The sequence below is a fragment of the Xenopus tropicalis genome, chromosome 6 (genome assembly GCF_000004195.4).
Source record: "Xenopus tropicalis strain Nigerian chromosome 6, UCB_Xtro_10.0, whole genome shotgun sequence".
In the NCBI taxonomy this organism is placed as follows: Eukaryota; Metazoa; Chordata; class Amphibia; order Anura; family Pipidae; genus Xenopus; species Xenopus tropicalis.
Window position 1 is genome coordinate 28063739 of NC_030682.2, and position 23356 is coordinate 28087094.

Below are 23356 nucleotides of genomic sequence, written 5' to 3' on the forward strand. Positions count from 1 at the left end.
TTACTGCTCCTGGGCAATCATGGTGCTTTTTATTACATATATAATGGTTACAGCATTATTAACATTGATGAAGCCCTGTGTGGGGAAAGAGATGTGCAGGGATTTGCTGTAGGACCAGTAACCCACAAAATACAGAAGAATGCCTGGTGGGGTGGGGCGCACACAGCCATTAATGTTAAAGGACATTTTTCGGATAAATGCAATTGTTGCACAGATTATACTTTTTGCCATTTATTATTGTTAATGTATTTTTTCCTTCTAAAAACTTTGGTATTGAAGTAATGCCCCTGTATTTTGTCAATAAATTGCGAGATGAAACCTGCCTAGATCCATTCAAGCCAATGGGGACAGTGTGTGTTTTAGCTGAAGCCTTTTACACAGTTGAGGATAGTCGAGAATTATTACATTTTACCATTTAAGTCAAAACACAAGAACATTTTGTTTGTCAATGATGAAGAATTTCAAATAATAACACATGAGATTCTGGACTGTATTCCCTATGATACCGGCACTTACATGAGATTCTGGACTGTATTCCCTATGATACCGGCACTTACAGGAGATTCCGGGACCTATTCTCTATGATACCGGCACTTACAGGAGGTTCCGGGACTTATTCTCTATGATACCGGCACTTACAGGAGTTTCCGGCCCCTATTCTCTATGATACCGGCACTTACAGGAGATTCCGGGCCCTATTCTCTATGATACCGGCACTTACAGGAGATTCCGGACCCTATTCCCTATGATACCAGCACTTACAGGAGGTTCCGGGCCCTATTCTCTAGGATACCGGCACGTACAGGAGGTTCCGGGCCCTATTCTCTATGATACCGGCACGTACAGGAGGTTCCGGGCCCTATTCTCTATGATACCGGCACTTACAGGAGGTTCCGGGACTTATTCTCTATGATACCGGCACGTACAGGAGTTTCCGGCCCCTATTCTCTATGATACCGGCACTTACAGGAGATTCCGGGCCCTATTCTCTATGATACCGGCACTTACAGGAGATTCCGGACCCTATTCCCTAGGATACCAGCACTTACAGGAGGTTCCGGGCCCTATTCTCTGAGATACCGGCACGTACAGGAGGTTCCGGGCCCTATTCTCTATGATACCGGCACTTACATGAGATTTCGGGCCCTATTCTCTATGATAACGACACAGGAGATTCCGGGCCCTATTCCCTATGATACCAGCGCTTACAGGAGGTTCGGGGCCCTATTCTCTATGATACCGGCACTTACATGAGATTTCGGGCCCTATTCTCTATGATAACGACACAGGAGATTCCGGGCCCTATTCTCTATGATACCGGCACTTACATGAGATTCCGGGCCAGGATACCGGCACTTACATGAGATTCTGGGCGTTTAATAGAAAAAAAAAAAAGCCATAAAAATACTTTAGACTACAAATTTTATTTAATGTTAAAAGACTACACTGAATTAAAAAAAAAAAGTTACAATAAAGATGCCTGGCTAAAACATTTAATTCAAATGTAATGCTGAAGTGTTTAAAAATCAAGCTTTCCAGAACACTTTTAAAAGCACCAAACAAAAAAAACAAAATGGAGAAGTAAAACAAGTTTGTAACATTCAGTTCCAAGGTAAAATATCCAATAGCAAACAGAATCTGATCCGTAATGCACGGACCCATGTATCGGCTATAAAAGAAGCACATCCTCTCACAGTTAAACTAGAACACATACAATATAAAAGTATCAAGAGGAAAGTAGTGTACACAAGCCGGTATTAAAGGGGAAGGTAAAGGCCGGGGAAGGGGGCAATGGGGGAAGAAGTATATTTCATAGCTTAAAGTCTAATTCAACGATGTGCAAAGATGTACAGGAACAGATGCCCTCTGATTTCAACGAGCTGCAGGAACCTTCTCAGGCAGGTTTGTAGCTTTATAACCAGCATGAAAAACTGCAAAAGTAAAATTCAGAAAAAAAACCCAAAAAAACCTAGTTGATGTGCAAATTGAGTCCAAAAGAGAACCATAAGGGCAGAATCCAATTAAACAATCTGAGCTTAAACAATGTGCCAAATATTCTGTCCAGTGCAGCCTCCCCCTCCCATAAACAGTACTGAACATGCAGCACCCCATAGATGAACCATTAGGATTTCTTCTTGTACAACTGAACATTGTAAATTCTTCCGATTTATTCATAAAAAAAAAACTGCAATTTTCATTGCATTGTAAATGAGCCCTATTATGTAGTACCTATCTTTATTCCTACTGTTACAAAGATACAGGCTCAGGTCCACCTGACGGCTTTAAGCAGCTGTCTCCAATGCAGCAGAAGCCTAACTGGTCACTGTCCATTCTCTCTTTTCAGAGCAGAAGGAGCCAATCAGAAGCAAGTATAACCAGTGCCTACTGTGTTAAGGTGGCCATACAAGGACCGATAAAAGCTGCCAATGGCCTGCATCTCATCGGGGTGATCCAATCATTTGGACCAATCTGATATCACCCACCTCAAGGTGGACATATCAGGGAAAGTCCCCTTTTCCTTTGGCGACCTTGCCAAATGAGTTCATCTATTCATGTATGGTCAGCTTAACTCTTAGGTTCCATGTATACTTATGCTGCTTGCTGGAAGATAAGGCAGCTCAATAATGAATACACAATACAAAACAGACTATAGAAACCCTTAACTTACTTGGACGATTCTTCATCCTCTTTAAATACACTGGCTTCATAGCTTATTGTACTCTGCCTTCACTTCACAATTCAGTTTTAATAATGATTGTTCCCTACCCACATACAGCCAAAGAGAAAGACTTGCCTGTGGCATAGCCCATGCACGAACACAAGCTAAAGAAAATTCTCTCATTGGCATTTGGGAAAGGAATTGTCAGTTTGTTGAAAAGCCCTAAATAAAACATAAAAAGGAGAATACATTATAAACATGGCCATGGATTACATTCTATTTCAGGTATTGCGAATCCAGAATCTGCAGCACAGAAAAAACCTGCCCCTTTATGGGAGGGATGTGAATGTGCACCCATCCAGCCAATGAACTACAATTCCCAGCTGTAGCTGGATTAGGAGTTTGCCTAGAATATATATTGCATGGTAGTGACGCAGAGGTAGCGGGAAAATGAGAATGGTAACAGTCTGTCTGATCAATTGGAAAATTCAGATTTCCAGTTTAGCAGTTCTGGCTGCTGGTCATTGATACACTGAATAAAAATGGAAAACATGGTAAATATTGACTGATGAAAGAGTTTTAAAATACAAGCACCAAAGGGGATAAAGGGCTAGCTACAAGTCGGTCTTGAAGGGAGATAAAATACATTTGCAGTGTAAGTAGGCATCAATAAGACACCAAAGAATTTTCCCAATGAGGTCCTGACGCGCGGCCAAACACTGTGGTTCTTTTAGACATAGCTGCACTTGAATCAAGTGTGGCTCAGAGAGAGGTTTGATCTGTTATAAATTAAGCACGTAATGCTTTAGTGTGTAGAAAAGTACTTTAAGACTGTACAAGTTCATTGAATAAATAGAAGTCCTTTCTGGCTGTAACGGTTATCTCACTCCGGTTCGGCAAGTCATCCACTCGAGGCCTTGGCACAACCTGCACAAACGGAGAAAGTGAGAGAATGTTATGGCGGCTTTCTGTGAGCTTGCCTAGGTCACTCAGTGGGGCTCTGTCTGGGACTACCTACATGTCTTCTGTTTGGCATCTTAGGCAGATTCTGTTAATGTCTTTAAAAGGGGCTTGGGTCTGTATGTGAGTGGATAGATAGGTCAGTATGGGTCTGTATGTGAGTGTATAGATAGGTCAGTATGGGTCTGTATGTGAGTGGATAGATAGGTCAGTATGGGTCTGTACGTGAGTGGATAGATAGGTCAGTGTGGGTCTGTACGTGAGTGTATAGATAGGTCAGTGTGGGTCTGTACGTGAGTGGATAGATAGGTCAGTATGGGTCTGTATGTGAGTGGATAGATAGGTCAGTATGGGTCTGTATGTGAGTGTATAGATAGGTCAGTATGGGTCTGTATGTGAGTGGATAGATAGGTCAGTGTGGGTCTGTATGTGAGTGGATAGATAGGTCAGTGTGGGTCTGTATGTGAGTGGATAGATAGGTCAGTATGGGTCTGTATGTGAGTGGATAGATAGGTCAGTATGGGTCTGTATGTGAGTGGATAGATAGGTCAGTATGGGTCTGTATGTGAGTGGATAGATAGGTCAGTATGGGTCTGTATGTGAGTGTATAGATAGGTCAGTATGGGTCTGTATGTGAGTGTATAGATAGGTCAGTATGGGTCTGTATGTGAGTGGATAGATAGGTCAGTATGGGTCTGTATGTGAGTGGATAGATAGGTCAGTATGGGTCTGTATGTGAGTGGATAGATAGGTCAGTATGGGTCTGTATGTGAGTGTATAGATAGGTCAGTATGGGTCTGTATGCGAGTCAAAGTCCAGATCTAAATCCAATCGAGAATCTGTGGCAAGATCTGAAAACTGCTGTTCACAAATGCTGTCCATCTAATCTGACTGAGCTGGAGCTGTTTTGCAAAGAAGAATGGGCAAGGATTTCAGTCTGTAGATGTGCAAAGCTGGTAGAGACATACCCTAAAAGACTGGCAGCTGGAATTGCAGCAAAAGGTGGTTCTACAAAGTATTGACTCAGGGGGCTGAATAATTACGCACACCCCACTTTGCAGTTATTTATTTGTAAAAAATGTTTGGAATCGTGTATGATTTTCCTTCCACTTCTCGCGTGTACACCACTTTGTATTGGTCTTTCACGTGGAATTCCAATAAAATTGATTCATGTCTGTGGCTGTTATGTGACAAAATGTGGAAAAGTTCAAGGGGGCCGAATACTTTTGCAAGCCACTGTACTTGTACTTTGCAGTGTTTCTGGTGCCACATACACATGAAATTAGCAATATATAACTGTTTTTAAAGATGTCAACAGGAGGGAATCCACCCCTGGTAGCAAATGGTTGAAGGAACAAACCCAATTTGTAAAGGCGTGTCTGGACACTTTTCAGGCTTGCTCCTTCAGGGTTCCTTTAATCTCTACCACTTTGAAGCAGGGATAAGAAATTAAATTTCACCTTAAACATGGTGTCACTTTAGAACAATGTTATTGTTTCAATGAATCATTTCTGTCACCATAGTGCCAAAGGCTTCCTCTGAGATCCTTCACGGATGTTGTCTCTGTGCTCATGTCCGTCACTGGTGATGAAGCCTAAGCCCCATCCTACCCATTCCAAGGCATCGCTAATGTTAAAGAGGGGCCTAACTGAATCCCACGTGCACCAAGAACTGTGATTCAGTGACAGGAAAACCACACTGGGTTAAAGGAACAGTAACACCAAAAAAATTAAAGTGTTTTAAAGTAATTGAAATATAATGTACTGTTGCCCTGCAATGGTAAAACTGGGTTGTTTGCTTCAGGAACACAACTATAGTGCATATAAATACGCTGCTGTGTAGCCATGGGGGCAGCCATTCAAGCTGGAAAAAAGGCACAGGTTACATAGCAGATAACAGATAAGACACCATTGTATTCTACAGGGTTTATCTGTTAGCTGCTATATAACCTGTACCTTTTCTTCTTTTGAATGAATGCCCCCATGGCTACACACCAGGGTTTATATAAACTCTTGTAATGTTTCTGAAGCAAACACACAACTTTTACCAGTGCATGGCAGCAGAACATTATAGTTTAATTTCTTTAAAATATATTAATTTTTTAGTGTTACTGTTCCTTTAACACAGCCATCACTCATGACAAAGACAAATTTGTGGCTGTAATAGGCCATTCATTTCATTTGAGGAAAGTTCTATACATGCCCACGCTAATGGCTTTCCTTATCTGTTCCCTTATGCTCAAGGTTTATGCCCTTATCTCTGTTTAAGGGCTGACCTGCCTTCTGATTAAATTATATGAATGCACATGCACTTAGTGGTGAGATCACATTATAACACTTACCTGGATTTCCTTTACAATTTTGGTACAAGTATAGGACCCGTTATCCAGAATGCTCAAGACCAAGGCTATTCCGGATAAGGGGTCTTTCCGTTATTTGGATCTCCATACCTTAAGTCTACTAAAAAAAATCAATAAAACATTAATAAAACCCAATAGGATTTTTTTTGCATCCATTAAGGATTATTTATATCTTAGTTGAGATCAATTACAAGGTACTGTTTTATTTCTACAGAGAAAAAGGAAATCAGTTTTAAAATTCTGAATTATTTGATTAAAATGGAGTCTATGGGAGATGGGCTTTCCATAATTCGGAGCTTTCTGGATAAGGGATCCCACACCTGTACCAAGATAGAAAGGATTTTTTTTACATAGGCTAAGGTTTTATAATGTGGGTAATAATCACCCGAGAAGATGGACCAAAACGTTGGATGAAAAAGATTTATAAATATTTTTTTTAAATAAATGACTTATTATTAAAGGGTAAATGAACATAGGAGGTAGGTTCTTGCACATACCCTTCTCCTGTGAGCGCACAGCAGGACTGGATGTGCCACGGATGATCCTTTATTGAGCTAAGTGTGAGGTATTTCGATATATCCGCCGCCGACATGCACCCTTTAATGTCCTGCTTGTTTGCAAAGATCAGAACCGCTGCCTTGCGCAGATCCTAAAGACAAAAGCTACCTTTATTCCCAGAGGCACAATCTTTGCAATTATATAAAAAAGGAGAATAACCCACCATATTACATTTGATGCCATACAGACGGTTTATGAATCACATATACAATGTTAAAATAATTAAATATAACGTTATTTTTTGGTCGAGAGCACACAAGCACCATAACATTGTTTTTTGGCTATGTAGATATCATGCAGATTATTTGCAACAGGTCTGTTCTTAGAACAGAATGTCCTGTATTGAGTTTATAGTGATATCCGGCTTCATGTATTATTAACATTTATTTATAAAGCACCAACATAATCCGCAGCGCTGTACAATAAGTGGGTTTCATACATTGGACATACCGAGTAACATATAAAGCAATCAATAACCGATACAAGAGGTGAAGAGAGACCTGCCCAAAAGAGCTTATGTAAAGCCCTAATAAGACTTCAGTACCAATGGAAATTAATGGAAATTCTAAAAAAGTTCAATATATAGGCTCCCAAGGCCCCCCTTTAATCTGCCAGCCTATGTTTGTGCCATCAGTGCCTAGGGTAAGAAGCAGATTTAACCAGCAGGGTATCCCTCTAAGGAATGCTAGGGTTCATTAACTAACACCAGCTTCATATTGCCTATAATAAGCAACCAATCAGTAAGTAGCTTGACAGTCTAGAACAGTCAAAATAATGAAATCAAATGCCTAACTGGGTAGGATGGCTTGGGCAAATTTGACTAGACTTAGAAAACAGCAGCATTAGGAAAATGGCACAAGGAGATAATTCAGACATTTAAACAATCTTATTTAAGTAGCCCAAACAAGCAGGCCAGCATGCCCCAAACTCTCCCCCGCTAGCCCCATCTAAAGGCGAAATAAGCTCATTTGTCAGGCAAATATAGTCAATAAAGGGAACTTGACAAAATATTGGCACGCAGTGAGAAAAGTATGAACCCGCAAACTGGTTGGTAACCTACCTCATGAGCCAGCATTCTGTAGAGTTCTTCCTTTGTTATGGAAAGTCTCTCTCTGTCAGTGCTATCTACTACCAGGATAATGAACTGGGGAAACAGAGGCATAAAAGGATACTTAAAGGAACAGTAACACCAAAAAATGAAAGTGTAATAGAAATAATTAATATATTATATACTATTGCTCTGCACTGGTAAAAGTTGTGTGTTTTCTTCATAAACACTACTGCAGTTTATATATATACCCTGCTGTGTAGCCATGGGGGCAGCCATTTAAATTTAAAAAAGGAGAAAAGGCACAGGTTACTAAGCAGATAACAGATAAGTAACAGATTCCCATTGTATTCTACACAGTTTATCTGGTATCTTCTTATGTAACCTGGGCCTTTTCTCCTTTTTTCAATTTAAATGGCTGCCCCCATGGCTACACAGCAGCTATTTCTATTAACTATAGTAGTCTTTCTGAAGCAAACACAACTTTTACCAGTGCAGGGCAGCAGTACGTTATATTTTAATTATTTTAAAACATTTTAATTTTTTAGTGTTACTGTTCCTTTAATAGCAACGCAAAAAGAAATACAATGAATACATGAAAGTAGCTCATCTCCGTTTTCCTGTTGGTGGGGATGGAGTCATTGGACTACAATTTACCTATAGTTGGTGAAAGACTCTCCTTAAGAATATATATATTTTCGGAGGCTACGAAAAGCAACTTGCACCCCCAGGCTAATATACTATTTGAATGATTTACTGCATGTTTGCAGCTGAAAAGAAATACTAGTCCCAGTGTACACAGTGCATCTGGACTGTCTGCATTCCTCTCACAGCCACTGGGCAAAATACCTAGGGGAACTTCAGTTTCACTGCTGCCTTACAGTTTCATGTATAAAGATGCATATTTTAGAGAATTATTTTTTGTTGTGGCCTTACCCATTATCATTGCATTGAAATTCTATATAGTGTTACAATTATATGTACAGGTATGGGATCGGTTTTCCAGTATGCCTGGGACCTGGGGTTTTCCGGATAAGGGGTCTTTCTGTAATTCAGATCTCCTACCTTAAGTCTGCTAAAAAAAAAAATATTTAAACAGTAACTAGACCCAATAGGATTGTTTGGGCTCCAATAAGGATGACTTATATCTTAGTTGGGATCAAGTACAGGTACTGTTTTATTATTACAGAGAAAAGGGAATCATTTAACCATTAAATAAACCCAATAGGGCTGTTCTGCCCCCAATAAGGGGTAATTATATCTTAGTTGGGATCAAGTACAAGGTACGGTTTTATTATTACAGAGAAAAAGAAAACCATTTTTAAAAATGTGAATTATTTAATTAAAATGGAGGCTATGGGAGATGATCGTCCTGTAATTCGGAACTTTCTGGATAATGGGTTTCCGGATAAGGGGTCCAACACCTGTATTATGAAAAATGCATGTACCACTAATACCAGCAGATAAACGAACTAACCCAGAGCAAGTCAAAGGGGCTGATTTACTAAGACACGATTTCGAATCCGAATTGGAAAAATTCCGATTGGAAACGAACATTTTGCGACTTTTTCGGTAATTTTGCGATTTTTTCGTATTTTTTGCGATTTTTTCGCCGTCTTTACGATTTTTGCGTAAAAACGCGAGTTTTTCGTAGCCATTACGAAAGTTGCGCAAAGTCGCGATTTTTTCGTAGCGTTAACACTTGCGCGCAAAGTCGCGCCTTTTTCGTAGCGTTAAAACTTAAATGGTGCGACGTTTCGCGCAAGTTTTAACGCTACGAAAAAATCTCGACTTTGCGCAACTTTCGTAATGGCTACGAAAAACTCGCGTTTTTACGCAAAAATCGTAAAGACGCCGAAAAAAATCGCAAAAAATACGAAAAAATCGCAAAATTACCGATCATTACGAAAAAAACGCAATCGGACGCATTCGGCCCGTTCGTGGGTTAGTAAATGTGCCCCATAATGTTATGGTTTCTCTAATACATGCAAGAGAAAGTGTAGGTGGTAGGAAAGCTAGAGTTAAGTGCAAACAGAAGGCAGAAGCACGGGGGGGGGGGCATGTTAACCTCTCTTGCCTCATCAGAAACACAATTGCACCCTCAATAAACAGGGCATACAGGAAAACTGAAGCTACTGCATGTTTGGTACTAGTGAGGTTGATAATCATACTACCTTTACCATTGCACAGATAATTGCCCTGCATAATGGACTCAGGGAAAGGGATGGCGTGGTACACAAGTAATCTAATTATCTACCTTACAAGGACCAAACATGGAGTAACTTCATGCTCCCCAATAGTCTTGTTCAGGTAAAAAAAAAAAAAAGTTTGATTAAAATAGGCAAAAAGTATGTTTAGAAAAAGCCCTATTCAATGCACTTGTGTTAAACAAGGGTGTATACCACCCCTTTAATTTGTTTCAAGGGTTTACATTTTTTTCAACTGTAAAATTCTGTTTTAATAAATAAAATATACAATTGCATGGGGTGGTGCTATTATACATAAATCCAACACTGCAGTGTCAAGAGAGAACTTACATTTAAATGCACAGGCTTTCAGAAGGACACCTCCTTAGCTGACAATAGCATGTCACATACAGTACATAACCTTAACTGAGAAACAGACTCAGCAAGCACAACACAAGGTTAAACTCCATAGACACATCTTTTTTTTTTTTTTTTAAACCTAATTACTATGTCACCTCCCTTTTCATTAGTCCCCAAAAGGGATGGGATTTACTTCCTCTCATAGTTGGCTAATGAGCTTAAAGGAACAGTAACACCAAAAAATGAAAGAGCTTTAAAGTAATAAAAATATAATGCACTGCTGCCCTGCACTGGTAAAACTGGTGTGTTTGCTACAGTAACACTACTATAATTTATATAATAAGCTGCTGTGTAGCCACGGGGGCAGCCATTCAAGCTGGAAAAAAGGAGAAAAGGCACTGGTTACATAGCAGATAACAGACAAGTTCTGTAGAATACAATAGTGTTTTATCTGTTATCTGCTATGTGCCTGTGCCTTTTCTCCTTTGAATGGCTGCCTGCATGGCTACATAGCAGCTTATTTATATAAATTATAGTAGACTTACAACTTTTACACACAACTTTTACCAGCGCAGGGCAGCAGCACATTATATTTTAGTTAATTTTATACACTTTCATTTTTTGGTGTTACTGTTCCTTTAAGGATAATGGCACACAGGGCTATTCATTGGCTTTTCTATGCCTGCATTTTCGGTATGAGAAAGGGCCCAGAGGGGCCCGAAACGTTGCTTTTTTGTATGTACTTGGGCAAATAAACACATTTTTGCAGGGTTTATAATTTCAGTGTGCTACTGGATTTTTTTGCTATTGCATTTTCAGTGTGTGCATCGAAAGGTTGCCAATATTGGGTTACAAACAATTTATTTTAACTGAATGTGAAAAATAACCTTTCGATGCAGAGTTGCATTTCTTTTCCTATATTTTGCAACAAACGGTGGGGGCTGGTTTGGCTACGTGTGCACTGACTATTCCATATATATATATATATATATATATATATATATATATATATATATATATATATATATATATATATATATATAAATGATCCCATTAGTGTAATACTGCCATCCACATAATAAACTGCAGGCCAGTTTAACTACTGGGGTCACAACGAAATCTGCCTTATGGTTGGGGGGTTTACAAAGATGTAGCACAAGCTGCACCCTACAACTGAGCACTACTGTCTCTTATGCATGGAACTCAGGGGCAAATTTATTCCCATTCAATAGTTAATATAAGTGGCAAGAGCACTTTGTAAGCAAGTAAAGTGGCTGGGGAGGGAAGCCTGGGAACTTGAGGCATATGTGGCATATGGGATAATCATGGAAAGACAAACAGTAGCTCACACGCAGAAGGGAACTAAACAAACACTTACAGAGCTTCAAAGGAACCAAGGCTGAAGCCATGTGAAGTAAAAAAGCATTCAGAAATCCTGCATAACACAGAATGTTCAGTATGTGGCAGACATGGACGTCCTAAAACCAACTATGTTTGCCTACCAATTTTTTTTTTTTAATCAGCCAACAAATAATAACTACTTTCCTGTAATTGAGGACATCTAAAATCTTCTTGCACTGTAATGAAACTGGTCTCCTACTTGTAAATAATGGGTAACTGCTACAGCAGGGACATCTACACATACCTGTACCTCATATAACAGTGACTAAAAACTGTGGGGGTCACCCACCCAGGGTGGCCTGCAGCGGTGGAAGGGATTTATTACTGCACTTTCATGAAAACTCCACCAAGGTGTGCACTGTGCCTAGCCTAGGAGGGTGCACGTGCAGAATTGAAGAAATGGAGTGCCATCCGGGCATGCCAGTATGATAACTCATAGTGCTTAGCAACTTGGCACCCCCGCTTGTGATCTTACCTTATATTTTCAATTAAAATTTTAACTTATATTGGAAAATTGTTTGGAATTGCTTTTCTCTTGTTACGCATTAATGTACAGCTCCAGAACCACTCAACTGGACTGAGGACCAGGTGCCCATCAACTGTAAACCTGGAACACTGAATACTCTCCATGCCCTTCTGGTAAATGCCTAAGGTACTTTAATAATCATACGAAAGTTTTTACCTCTGTGTTGGAATAGTAGGTGTTCCACGATGAGCGCAAGGATTCTTGCCCGCCAATGTCCCACATTAGAAAATGTGTATTCTTAACCACTATTTCTTCTACATTGCTTCCTATTGTGGGAGATGTATGCACCACTTCATTCATTAAACTGTTAAATGCAGAGGAGGAAAAAAAGAGCAGATAAGTGTTTTCTGCTAACCAGATAAAATGTGTGTTAAAATACAGTTTCCAAACATCAGGCTTCAGCCCAATAATCCAAGAATGTCCCTATCCCTAAATACTAATGAACTAATGTCACTAGACTCAATAACTGTAGGAATCAGGGTCAGGGCGAGGGCCCTCCGTTCTTGCTTTGACATGTGCTGCTATGAAACATGAAAAGCAGTATCAATAACTGTGGGACCCAGAACTGTAGAATCTAAAGAATTAGCATACTGGCACTCTCACTGGTACCATAGATTCAATGGTGGGAGGCATGCAAAGGGTTTAAAGCGACACTGACGCTGCCCAGTGTCACAGCCTTTAGCAGTAGCGCAACTCAGGCTGCTGTGTTTATACTTGGGAATTAGGGAGCTGCAGCTGTACAGCCAAATTCAGCTTTCAAAAAACATTAGAGAGTGGGAAAACTGCTATATCGGATTCTCTAATGGGCCCTCGGCCCCTACAAACAGGGTATTTTTGGGAATAGCATGGTATGTGCTGCTGGGAAGGACAGGAGACAGGCTATACGCCTGTAACATTTTTCTTTGCCGTAGGCAGATTAACTGACATACAGCATGTACCCCAGCCAGACTATTTAACAGATGATTCTATACAAAGAAGCCTATTGAGAAGGTTGGCAGCCATATAAATGCCTTTGAGGTCAAATCCACCCCTGAGCCCTTTGCTAGACTAATAAAAAGAAGGGAAAAAATAAAAAAAACTTGAACTCAGTACAGTTAGAGCTTTTCTTAAAAGAACAGTAACACAAAAAAAACAAAAAAATCAGCTTTAAAATAATTAAAATATAATATACTGTTGCCTTGTACTGGTAAAGTTTGTGTGTTTGCTACATAAAGACTACTATAGTTATACAAATAAAGCTGCTGTGTAGCCATGGGGGCAGCCATTCAAAGGAGAAAAGGCACAGGTTACATAGCAGATAACAGATACGCTCTGTAGAATATAATGGTGTTTTATCCGTTATCTGCTATGTAACCTAAGCTCTTTCTCCTTTGAATGGCTGCCCCTGTGGCTACACGGCAGCTTATTTATTTAAACTGTAGTAGCCTTTCTGATGCAAACACACAACTTTTACCAGTGTAGGGCAACAGTACATTATATTGTAATTAATTGTATACACTTTTGTGTTTTGGTGTTACTGTTCCTTTAAGTGTATACAATACAATGCAATGCATGGTGCCATATGTAGTGGAGTATACAATTAAATGTGCCCCCATTTCCCCTTCTGCACTAGGTGCCTTCTGACCGAGGACCTCAATTACTTATGTTAACAAAATAACGCATTGCATTCCAGTTGCTGCAAGTTTTGGCTTTTTCTATACTAGTAAAAATGTATATAATCACATTGCAACACAACTGTAACCTGAGATGTCAGTCAAGATGTCAGTCAAGTTAAAGTGGGAGGCATCTGCCTAGCTGTGCTAAATTAAGCAGGTATTAAAAGTATTAAGCCCCAGACTGCATTGGTAGCAACAGACAGCACTGACAGTCAAGGTAAACAATGCTACTGAGCTTTTGTAGCGTAAATTCTCATAGGACAGGGCTCGGTGGTACCAGAACCAAATGCTGGCCACATAGGCACATATATTTCATACAAAGATTTCCAGCCAAATTAATAAGACATTTGGCAAACTGGAAAACCAGGTGAACCAATGACCTGATTTATGTCATGTTTTGGTTTTAGGTCACTGGCAGACCCAGAACAGGACTAAGCTAACCCAGTGACCTAGACAGCAGGCTGCTCTGGTGGATCAGTACGATGTGCCCATCAGTGTACGTGCCAATGTATTGCTATGGAAGTCACATCCCTTCATGTACACCTCAGGGTCTAATGAAATTGGCTCAGGCTGACGATGTGCTGAGATACAACCTTTCACATGGGACAGTGTTGTTACTCTTAGAAGGGGGATTAGATTACACTGCAATAAGAAATCACTTGCGATGGCATTAGGCAATGGACACTCACATTATTAAGTTACATCCAATTTTCATTAGAGGTTTTAGAAGCCGACGGAGCAGAAATGTGGCCTAGGATTAATGCAATCAGCCTTTCAGTTGCGCTTTCCTGATACAAAAGAATAGTAAATATGTCCTACATGGGTACCATCCACCCCCTCTCTATTTCCCTATTTGAGGCTCTAGGTATCAGATTCCCACATAATTCTAATCCCTAGGGTTCCTTCTATGGGAAGCAGAACATCTACTCTACCATTAGGCTATTAGAGATGATCTTATTAGAATTATAATGGGAGGTATTTGCAGGGGTTTATTCTACTTAATTGCTCCGTATAGATGATTTTCATAGCGCCACAAATACTCATAAGTACTTATAGTATAAAGGCATGCTAATTTTACTTTCACCCTTTTGAACACGGTACTAGTGATCAGACCATGTGATCAAAGTAGCTTAGCTATAATTACATTGTAATGGGACAAGACACACATGCATGTTAGCATTACACAGCGCTGCACTATTTGCTGTAAGATACATTTCCTGCTCTCATAGAGCTCTAGGGCCATTAATGTTGAAAATAGCTCTTTGCATGTTGCACTGTAATTTACCTATTCTTCAGCTTTTCAGTGACGGACAAGTGGCCTCTAGATTCATGCAGTACAGATCAACCAGCATTCCACTTATTAAAAGGGAATAAAATAGATCAAAGGATTGTTTCAGAATATTCCTTGCAGTATTACAGGAGAACGCCACCCAAAAGCTATTTAGCATAATGAGAAAATGTAATTGTTAGCAACTTTGGTACTACAAGCAAAATTTGCCCATTTACATTCTCTGTACTACACAGAACGAGATAAATGAACTCTGCTCTCAGTTTTATTTACAAATAACTTTAAAACCACTGAATATCTGTGACAAACGTATAATAGAAAGTTGCTTAGAATCACATTTTCTTTCATGATGCAAGAAAGTTTTTAAAGGGAGGGATCCCTTTAAGGGAAAAGAGCAAAGCTTTAGAGATATGGAATACATACTTACAATTGGTAAAGTAAGGTGGTTTTTCCTGCATTGTCAAGACCCACAATGATCACTTTGTGCTCTGAAATATAAAAAGATATTTTTACTAAAACAATGAAAATCTGTTCACTTTACCTGCCATGCAAGAGCTGGGTACTCTGTGGAGGGCAAACTTGCCAGCATATGCACTGAAACAAGCAGATTCCAGAAATGCTAGTAAATCCCTTTTGCAGCACGTGTATATGAATCACAGCAGACTGGTCAATCTGGTTTCCCACAGCATCCAGTCTGTCTAGCATGTACTCCAAGCCCGGATTTGGCTCTATACTAGTCAACTGGTTCCCAATTAACCACTATGCTACACACAGGCAGATCTGCCTATACTATGACATAAAAACAGGGCTATGCAAGGAGGTCCAAAAGATTTGGCCCTGCTTATAAATGAGTTCTTTTGCCATTCTACCCTCTTTTAGATTCCATGCCTGCTCTCCTCTCAGTGAAGATCTTACAGTGCATCATGGCAATTCTATACACTCATTAAAAACGAATAACCAAACAAAAGCTGTACTTAGCAAAAGACATAACTGCTGCAGTGCTTATGTGAGTAGGGACCTTACAGAGCAGCTACTACCAATTTATAATGCTTAGGTGGAAGCACAGTATTTGGAGTTCTGCACTGAAATTGGCCAGCTAATTGAAACATACAGGATGGCAGCATTTGCAGCTGTATGTAAAGGGCATCTATTCATGGAAACAATACCATTTTGTGCAAAATATGCCATTTTTGCTATGCTATCCACGAGATCACATACATATGCTTAATTAGAGAGTCTCCCTGCATTATTTGCATGCTTGTGTCTCTATATGGCTACCTAATGTGGGTGGAATAGTGTTTGTTAGAAACCATTTTATGGAAAAAATGCACCTTTCTTCCAACTGCATTAGCCCGCACCTCTGGTGGGCAAAACAAATTTTCACCAACGGTTGCCCTTTAATGCATCAGGGGAAGACATATAATACTGTGTATCAATTAGGAAATACTGCAACAATAGTTTGTATCAATATAACTCATCTTATGTAAGCAAGTCTGTTACAGTGCATTATGGACTATGCTGACTACAATATGCAATTACAGATATTTATGAAAAGCAAAAATAGCTTTCAATCATGGTTTACAGAAAACTATGCAATCACCAAAGCCTTGCCCCTGACCTGCCTACTGGGCTCGGCCTCTACTAGCAATAGTTTGGGAACCTGAGCACCAATGGTTTCACTGATGCATTTATAGGTGTGTTCCTTTGTACAGCTGAGACGTGGTCAGGTTACATATGGTACTTGTTATTATTATTAACATTTATTTATAAAGCGCCAACATTTTCCGCAGCGCTGTACAATAAGTGGGTTTCATACATAGGACATAAAGAGTAACATATAAGGCAATCAATAAACAATACAAGAGGTGAAGAGAGCCCTGCCCAAAAGAGCTTACAATCTACAAGTTAGAGAGGTTATGCGTGTGTAAGGAATTACAGCTATCTGCTTGTGCGCATACATGTGACACACACCGTCTAGCAAACCGAAACACCAAAATGTAACATTCCTTTAGCTGATGCCACGTGGAACAGGTAGCGAGGGAAGGGCGGGACCCATTAGGCACAGTTACAAGTCTAGCTCCAGGCAAAGGAATAGTCACAAACCCCAACGGTGTCAGATCACTGCTTTTTATCCATCATTTCCTCTGCACATTCCGCTCTTTTTGTTTTGCTTGTATGGAGGGATGCAGGGGAGGGATGCATTTCCTGACTATATCAGCAGGGATTCCTGATCGAACACCCTTTAACTGAAAGGCTCAGTAATATGTACTTCACAGCTATAAATAGCACTGATATAAAATATATACTTTTCTGAAATACAAACAAGTAATGCAGAGGTTGCCATAGTGTTGTATTGGCCTGACCTGAAGAGCAATTAAGGTGAGATTTGACAGGGTGGCTTGTGTACCTTTGCATAAACCACTGGTCTCGCTATTTGGTACCAGGGTATAAATCAATGGCGGATAAAGGTTTGAACTCAACATGCTTGGGAAAAATATTCTATTCAAATACTGCCCAACGCCACGCTGTCTTTAAAGCTGATGTCACATGGGGCTGATCTGGGCCTATGGAAAAACGGAGGGGTAGAATCAGCCCCTATGCTGGCATCAGCTGCCTTCTTTCCTGCACCCAGACCCACTGTGTCAGCCCAGGTGGCGGATATTGGCTCCGAAATACAAACTCTTGCATTTCAGCACTGACACAATGGTTCCAGGGGCAGCCAGACTGATGGCACACAAGGCTAATTCTGCAGGAGAGCTTTCAGCCTTCTTCCCTAACAGGAATGGTACCTGTGTGTCCCTATTCACACAGGCAGATTTCATCATACAGACATCAAAGCCTCAGATACTGTGCAATGAGTTTCTTAAGTAAATTATGGTCTTCCATTTCATATATGATGCAGGTCATATAAATGTGAACATTTTTCAATGTATTATGTCAACCATGACTGCTGTGTAAAAGAATCTCCGCCACAAGCTATTGATTTCAGATTCTGCTACTCTTAAGGTGGCCATACACGAGCAGATCCGCTCGCTTGGCGATGTCGCCAAGCGAGCGGATCTTCCCCCGATATCCCCACCTACGGGTGGGCGATAGTGGGGGCCATTTAGGTAAAAAAAATAATAATCCGATCGTTTGGCCCTGGGGCCAGACGATCGGATTATGTGGGCGGCAATGGGGCAGTCGGATCGGGGACCGCATCAACGAGCCGATGCGGTCCCCGATCCGACCAGATTTTCTAACCTGGCCGATCGAGATCTGGCCAATTTCAGGCCAGATATCGGTCGGCCAGGCCGATCTGCTCTCCCCATACACGGGCCGATTAGCTGCCGAATCGGTCCAAGGGACCGATATCGGCAGCTATAGTCGGCCCGTGTATGGCCACCTTTAACTGATTACTGGTTCATGCATTAAGCCAAAACTATCTGACTGACATCTGACTCGAATCGAGAGTAACTATGGAACAGGAAGCCTAGGAAATTCCGTTCAGGTATAATTAATGCAATCATGTATTATTACATGTCAGGCGGACCTGGTTATGAAGTTGATCATTCTAATTGCAAAATCTAACCACACGTGTGTATGGCAATCACCACTGGTCCACCTGTTCATACTATAGGTAAAAAGAAGTTGGGCCCAGGTCACTACAATGCTGGACAACACCCCTAAACATTTGCTCCAAGGATAGGATTATCTGTAACTGCATCTCCACGGAATCCAAGGAAGGTGTGATAAATAGCTCTGCCACCCTAGGCAAGTGCCCTTACAGAAAATCAGATCAACGCACAGAAGTACATTCAAGGTCATATCATTGATTTGTTGGCAGGATATGTAGCAACGATCACTAATACATTCTGATGTTTGATCTTGAAAATTGATTTCAAGAGGTATTAACATTTTTCGTATAAGGACCTATAGTCATTAGCAGAGACGAAAGCATTAAGCAGTGAAAGAGGTGATGGAGTTGCAAGAAGACAGCAAGGAGAGGTGATATTGGAAGGACTCAGAAGGAGATTATTAGTATAATACGAGCGCACACATAAAGAGGCTAGCATGGGCCACTGGAAACACATTTCTGATCAGCACACTGAATGCCTAGTGATTGCTGATACTGATCTCCGCTGGCAGAGGGCTCCCTTATCTCCAAGCTGTAGCACATTATATTAGCGACACAACAAAAACATTATTTTTTAATTTGGCCAAATACCAAACCAGATTTGAACCATAATTTGCATATACAAAATTTTACATAAAGCAAAATATTGCATTAGTGTCAACAAAAAATTGTGTGTAGTTGTCTACTGTTTTAAAGGAGACATATTGTGTGAAAAACAAGCATGTGCCAATGCATTATACTCTCTTAAATATAGAAGGAATGTGCTTTAAAAACCCTACTAGCCCCGCCCCTTTCCTGCTGCCTCCTTTCCCAGGCTGCTCAGGGGAGCCGGCGGCACTCACCACACTGCACTGTAGCAAAGGAACCAATCAGCAGCTAGCCTGACCTGATAGGGAACTGTAGCATGTCCTTGCTTGTGTGACTGCTGGGCTGTGATTGGCTATCCCCCTTGGGCTGTGCCTTCTGGCAGGGACTGTTAGGACACGCCCTTTCCTTGACTGAAATAAGAACAGGGACTGTAGCAGATCTATAGCGAGCTCCAATAAGGCGGCCATTTTTAAAGGTAATAATCATTTTTAGCCAAGAGTGAAACCAGCACAATATATAATTCACTACTGCTTTTAAGATTAAAGAGATTTTTAGTTATATTAAATGCCTCCTTTAAAGTCATTTTAAGTAGGGATGCACAGAATCCATTTTTTTTGATTCAGCCAAACCCCAAATTCTTTGTGAGAGATTTGGACCCTTATTTGCGTATGCAAATTATGCTACAGTGAAAAATAATGTTTGCATGACAAAAAGTCATGTGATGTTAAGGATTTGAACGTAGTTCAGCCAGAAGCATGGGTTCGGCCGAATCCTGCCACTAAAGGCCAAATCTTGGCCGAATCCCAAACCGAATCCTGGATTTGGTGAATCCCTATTTTAAGGGTTCCACTAAACCAAATCCAAAGCTCAAGCTAAAATCTGTAAAAAGTCTTGGATGCAAGCCAAATGTCAACCCTAATAAAAAAAACTATAAAATATAGAACAATTTCAATCCTAATCTTTTTCTGGGGACTCTAACAGCTCTTTAAATGGAAAACAGATACAGCAAAACAATAAAACAGCAGCAATAAAATGCAATATATGCAGTTAAATGGCTGATGTCACTTTTAGAACAAACAAATTATAGCAGTTTTTGGGCAGAAATAAAAGCAGTTGCCATTTCTCACATTAGTACTTTTTAAGCAATGCTTTAAAACAACTATACTACACTATCAATATGTAAAAACAAACACATCTTCTCCTAGACACGTAGTGTACAAATGGCTAAAGCTGCAATTAGGCTTAGAAACAAGAATATATTATCAACAAACAGAACAAAGGGGCCCAGGGGAGGGAAAACACAAGAGATACATTCTCCTTCCACTGAGAATCTGTAGGTAGAACACCCGGAGATACAGAGGGAGCATGTTGGATACGGAGGAGGCAACAATGTAACAGTAATACTGTAATCTTGTGGCTGCCAGATATACTGTATTAATAAAAGGTTACTAAATGTGGGCAATGTAGTATATGGTACATGATAGCCACACAGACTCTAAACTGTGTGATACAAGCATCACAAGAAAGACAAAGTGGCTCATTTTCCAACCCTCAGCAACCGATAAGCTTCAAGTGGTATAATAAAAGGAAAGCTAAAGCCCGAGTGGTTCCCGCATTTGCTGAGGAAGCTCTCAGAATAGAGAAGCGTCACGTGGCAAACAAATCAAAGAGCCTGGTAGCAGTGGGGCTGAGAGAGCACTTTTTGGGCAGGTTTCACGTTGGTAATAGGACACCTGAAAGTGGCTCCACCTCATTGCACTAACAGCATACAAGGTATAAAGTGAGAGGCAAGCCTGGAATCCTATGGCCATTCATATAGACTGTTATAATTAGGATCATCTTTTATTTATGTGGCACTGACATAACACAAAGAGCACATTGATCTGTGTATAAATTGCATCGCCCAGTGACACAAAAGACAATTAACCTGCCAGTTTATTTCTGGGCCAGGGCACCTGAAGGTTAACACAAGGGGAACTTACAAACTCAATTCCTGGATCCCAATTCTGCCATTGCTAACTGAACTGTAATGTAATCAATTTTATTTCATAATCTCAAGTCCCCCCACAAACCAATACGAATATGGGGCCAGCAGCCAACCTGATAACCATGATAGGTCAAGCGCATCTACAAAGCGGCCAGACACTCAGAGGTTCTGTCTTGGCTATGGGTTCTGGGCATGTGGCCAGATAAACTGATTAATGCTGTTGAATGACGAGAAACTGGCACTTGCTGGTGATGGGCAAGTAGAGAGACTGTTTGCTGCAAATGAAATGCACCCAACTTTAATATCAGAGAGATCCCTTGAAGTCATCTACTGGCCCACACCCACCACCAACTCAAATGCCAGCTGAATGTGAATCTATCCCCCTGGGGCACATACAGCTGAGATGTAAAGAACAGCCAGAATGGGCAAGGGACTAGCATAACAGCACCTGATGCAATCGGAGGGGCTCCGTGCAGGAACCTCATATATCAGTATAACTGTCTACTTCTGGCTGGGTCTCCTTAGCAGTACCATAGAAGTTTGATTATTCATCTCTTCAATAGCTTTTACTAATGCCAGCCTCCACATTTGTTATATATTTAATAGCAAAGGGAATGAAAAGCAAGTAAGCTGTCAAGAAACCAGCGTGAGTTGCAATTTAAAGCAGTACTTACAGGTAATATGGAAATTAGCATTAGAAGGGGGTTGATTGGAACCCTGAAGGGATAATATTAAAGTCAGCCACAATGCAAACATTCAGCAAGGAAATATTACATTCTATCTATTGCTGAACAATAGCCAAAGGCAGCTTGTGGCTTGGTAGCGCGAAGGCCATTACTGTAGATCCGTCAGCAACAGGAGCACGACTACTAGTTTTAGGAGAAGCTGCTGGGAATCGCAGTTCTACAGCTATAAAGTCCAACACAGTTAGCAATTCAGAAAGCACACTTCACAAAAAATCATATATAAGCCTAGTTTGCAGTTATTACTAATGCTCATAAGCTTTTCTGTTTCTGCTGAAGGACTGTATCCCTAGGATATGTGCATCTTACACTCTCTGCTGAGATGTAGGGAAGGCACTCATAATCAATCTCTAATTATCTGCTCGGCACATTCATTTTACGAATGGCTGGACATAAAGGTATGCTCTATTAATGACAACCTGCTCTAATCACACCCGGAGGATCACTGCTGGCGGTGACAGGGGCGTTTCTGCCACAAGAGGTTACAATCTTGCCCCAGGAAGTGGCAGTTTACCAGGGAGCAAAGAGCCAATTTCAGAGCTATTCTCTGGTGCAATTGCATGGTCTGCGCTATTGGAGCAGCTACTACAAATGCAAGGCCATCAGAATCAACCCTGGGAGTCAGGGCAAGAGTTGGAAAAGAAGGGGGCCCTGGCTACGTGGGAAGAATGAACCTCATTGGAAGGAAGAGAATAAAATAAATGACAGACTGCCTACATGCCCTCCAGCTATTATTGACCCACAAATCCAATGGGGGGGGTGGGGGTGGAAGGGACTGCTGAAAGTTGCAGTTCACCAATAACTGTCCACAGGTTGGCAATCCCTAATGTATATAACAAGCATATCAAATAACTGCCATTATACAATATACCTTTCTGACTTGTGTCTATGGTTTTGCCCCTCAGCTGTTAGTGGGCACAGGGGCAAACAGGACCAGACTGGCATTCAAAACAGACCCTACCATTTCAAATACACATAGGGCCAAACAGCCCCCCCCCCCAGCCCAATAAATAGTGACTGTCTATGGCATCTTACAGCAGCCCCTCTGGCATTTGCCTGAATCCACAGCTTGCAAGCCAGGGACCAGGGGCAAATGCCCTCCCTACTCTACCCTAATAGAGGTCATGCCTGCAGATACGGGTACGAAATAGGCAAACATTTACCTTGGTTGCAGAAAAAGTTCCATAGCTTGGCAAAGATAAGGCCCATCGCTTCCAGGCACCGAGGCAGCCGTGTCTCCCCGGGAGGCTGTGAGAGGATACACGTTCTGCACTTCAGCAATCACATAGGCGTGAGCGCTGCTCTCTTTACTCCGCCACCCCCATGCAGCCGCTCTATGGTTCAGCCCGGGGGACTGTGCGCATCAGCTGCACTCACCGCTCTGTCACTGGCTGCGCACGCATCCTGCCCATGTGACACACA

At 41.0% G+C, this 23356-nt stretch overlaps 1 protein-coding gene across 2 annotated transcripts; it reads right to left on the reverse strand.

The window, feature by feature from the left end:
- Window positions 1–23310, reverse strand: arl5b (ADP ribosylation factor like GTPase 5B). Of its 2 annotated transcripts, NM_001006743.1 has the most exon segments (6): window positions 1–3586; window positions 6476–6627; window positions 7597–7680; window positions 12214–12361; window positions 15428–15488; window positions 23098–23258. In NM_001006743.1, coding segments are annotated over 6 exon segments (540 nt in total). In that variant the 5' UTR covers window positions 23144–23258; the 3' UTR covers window positions 1–3537.
- Window positions 23311–23356: the final 46 nt, after the last annotated feature.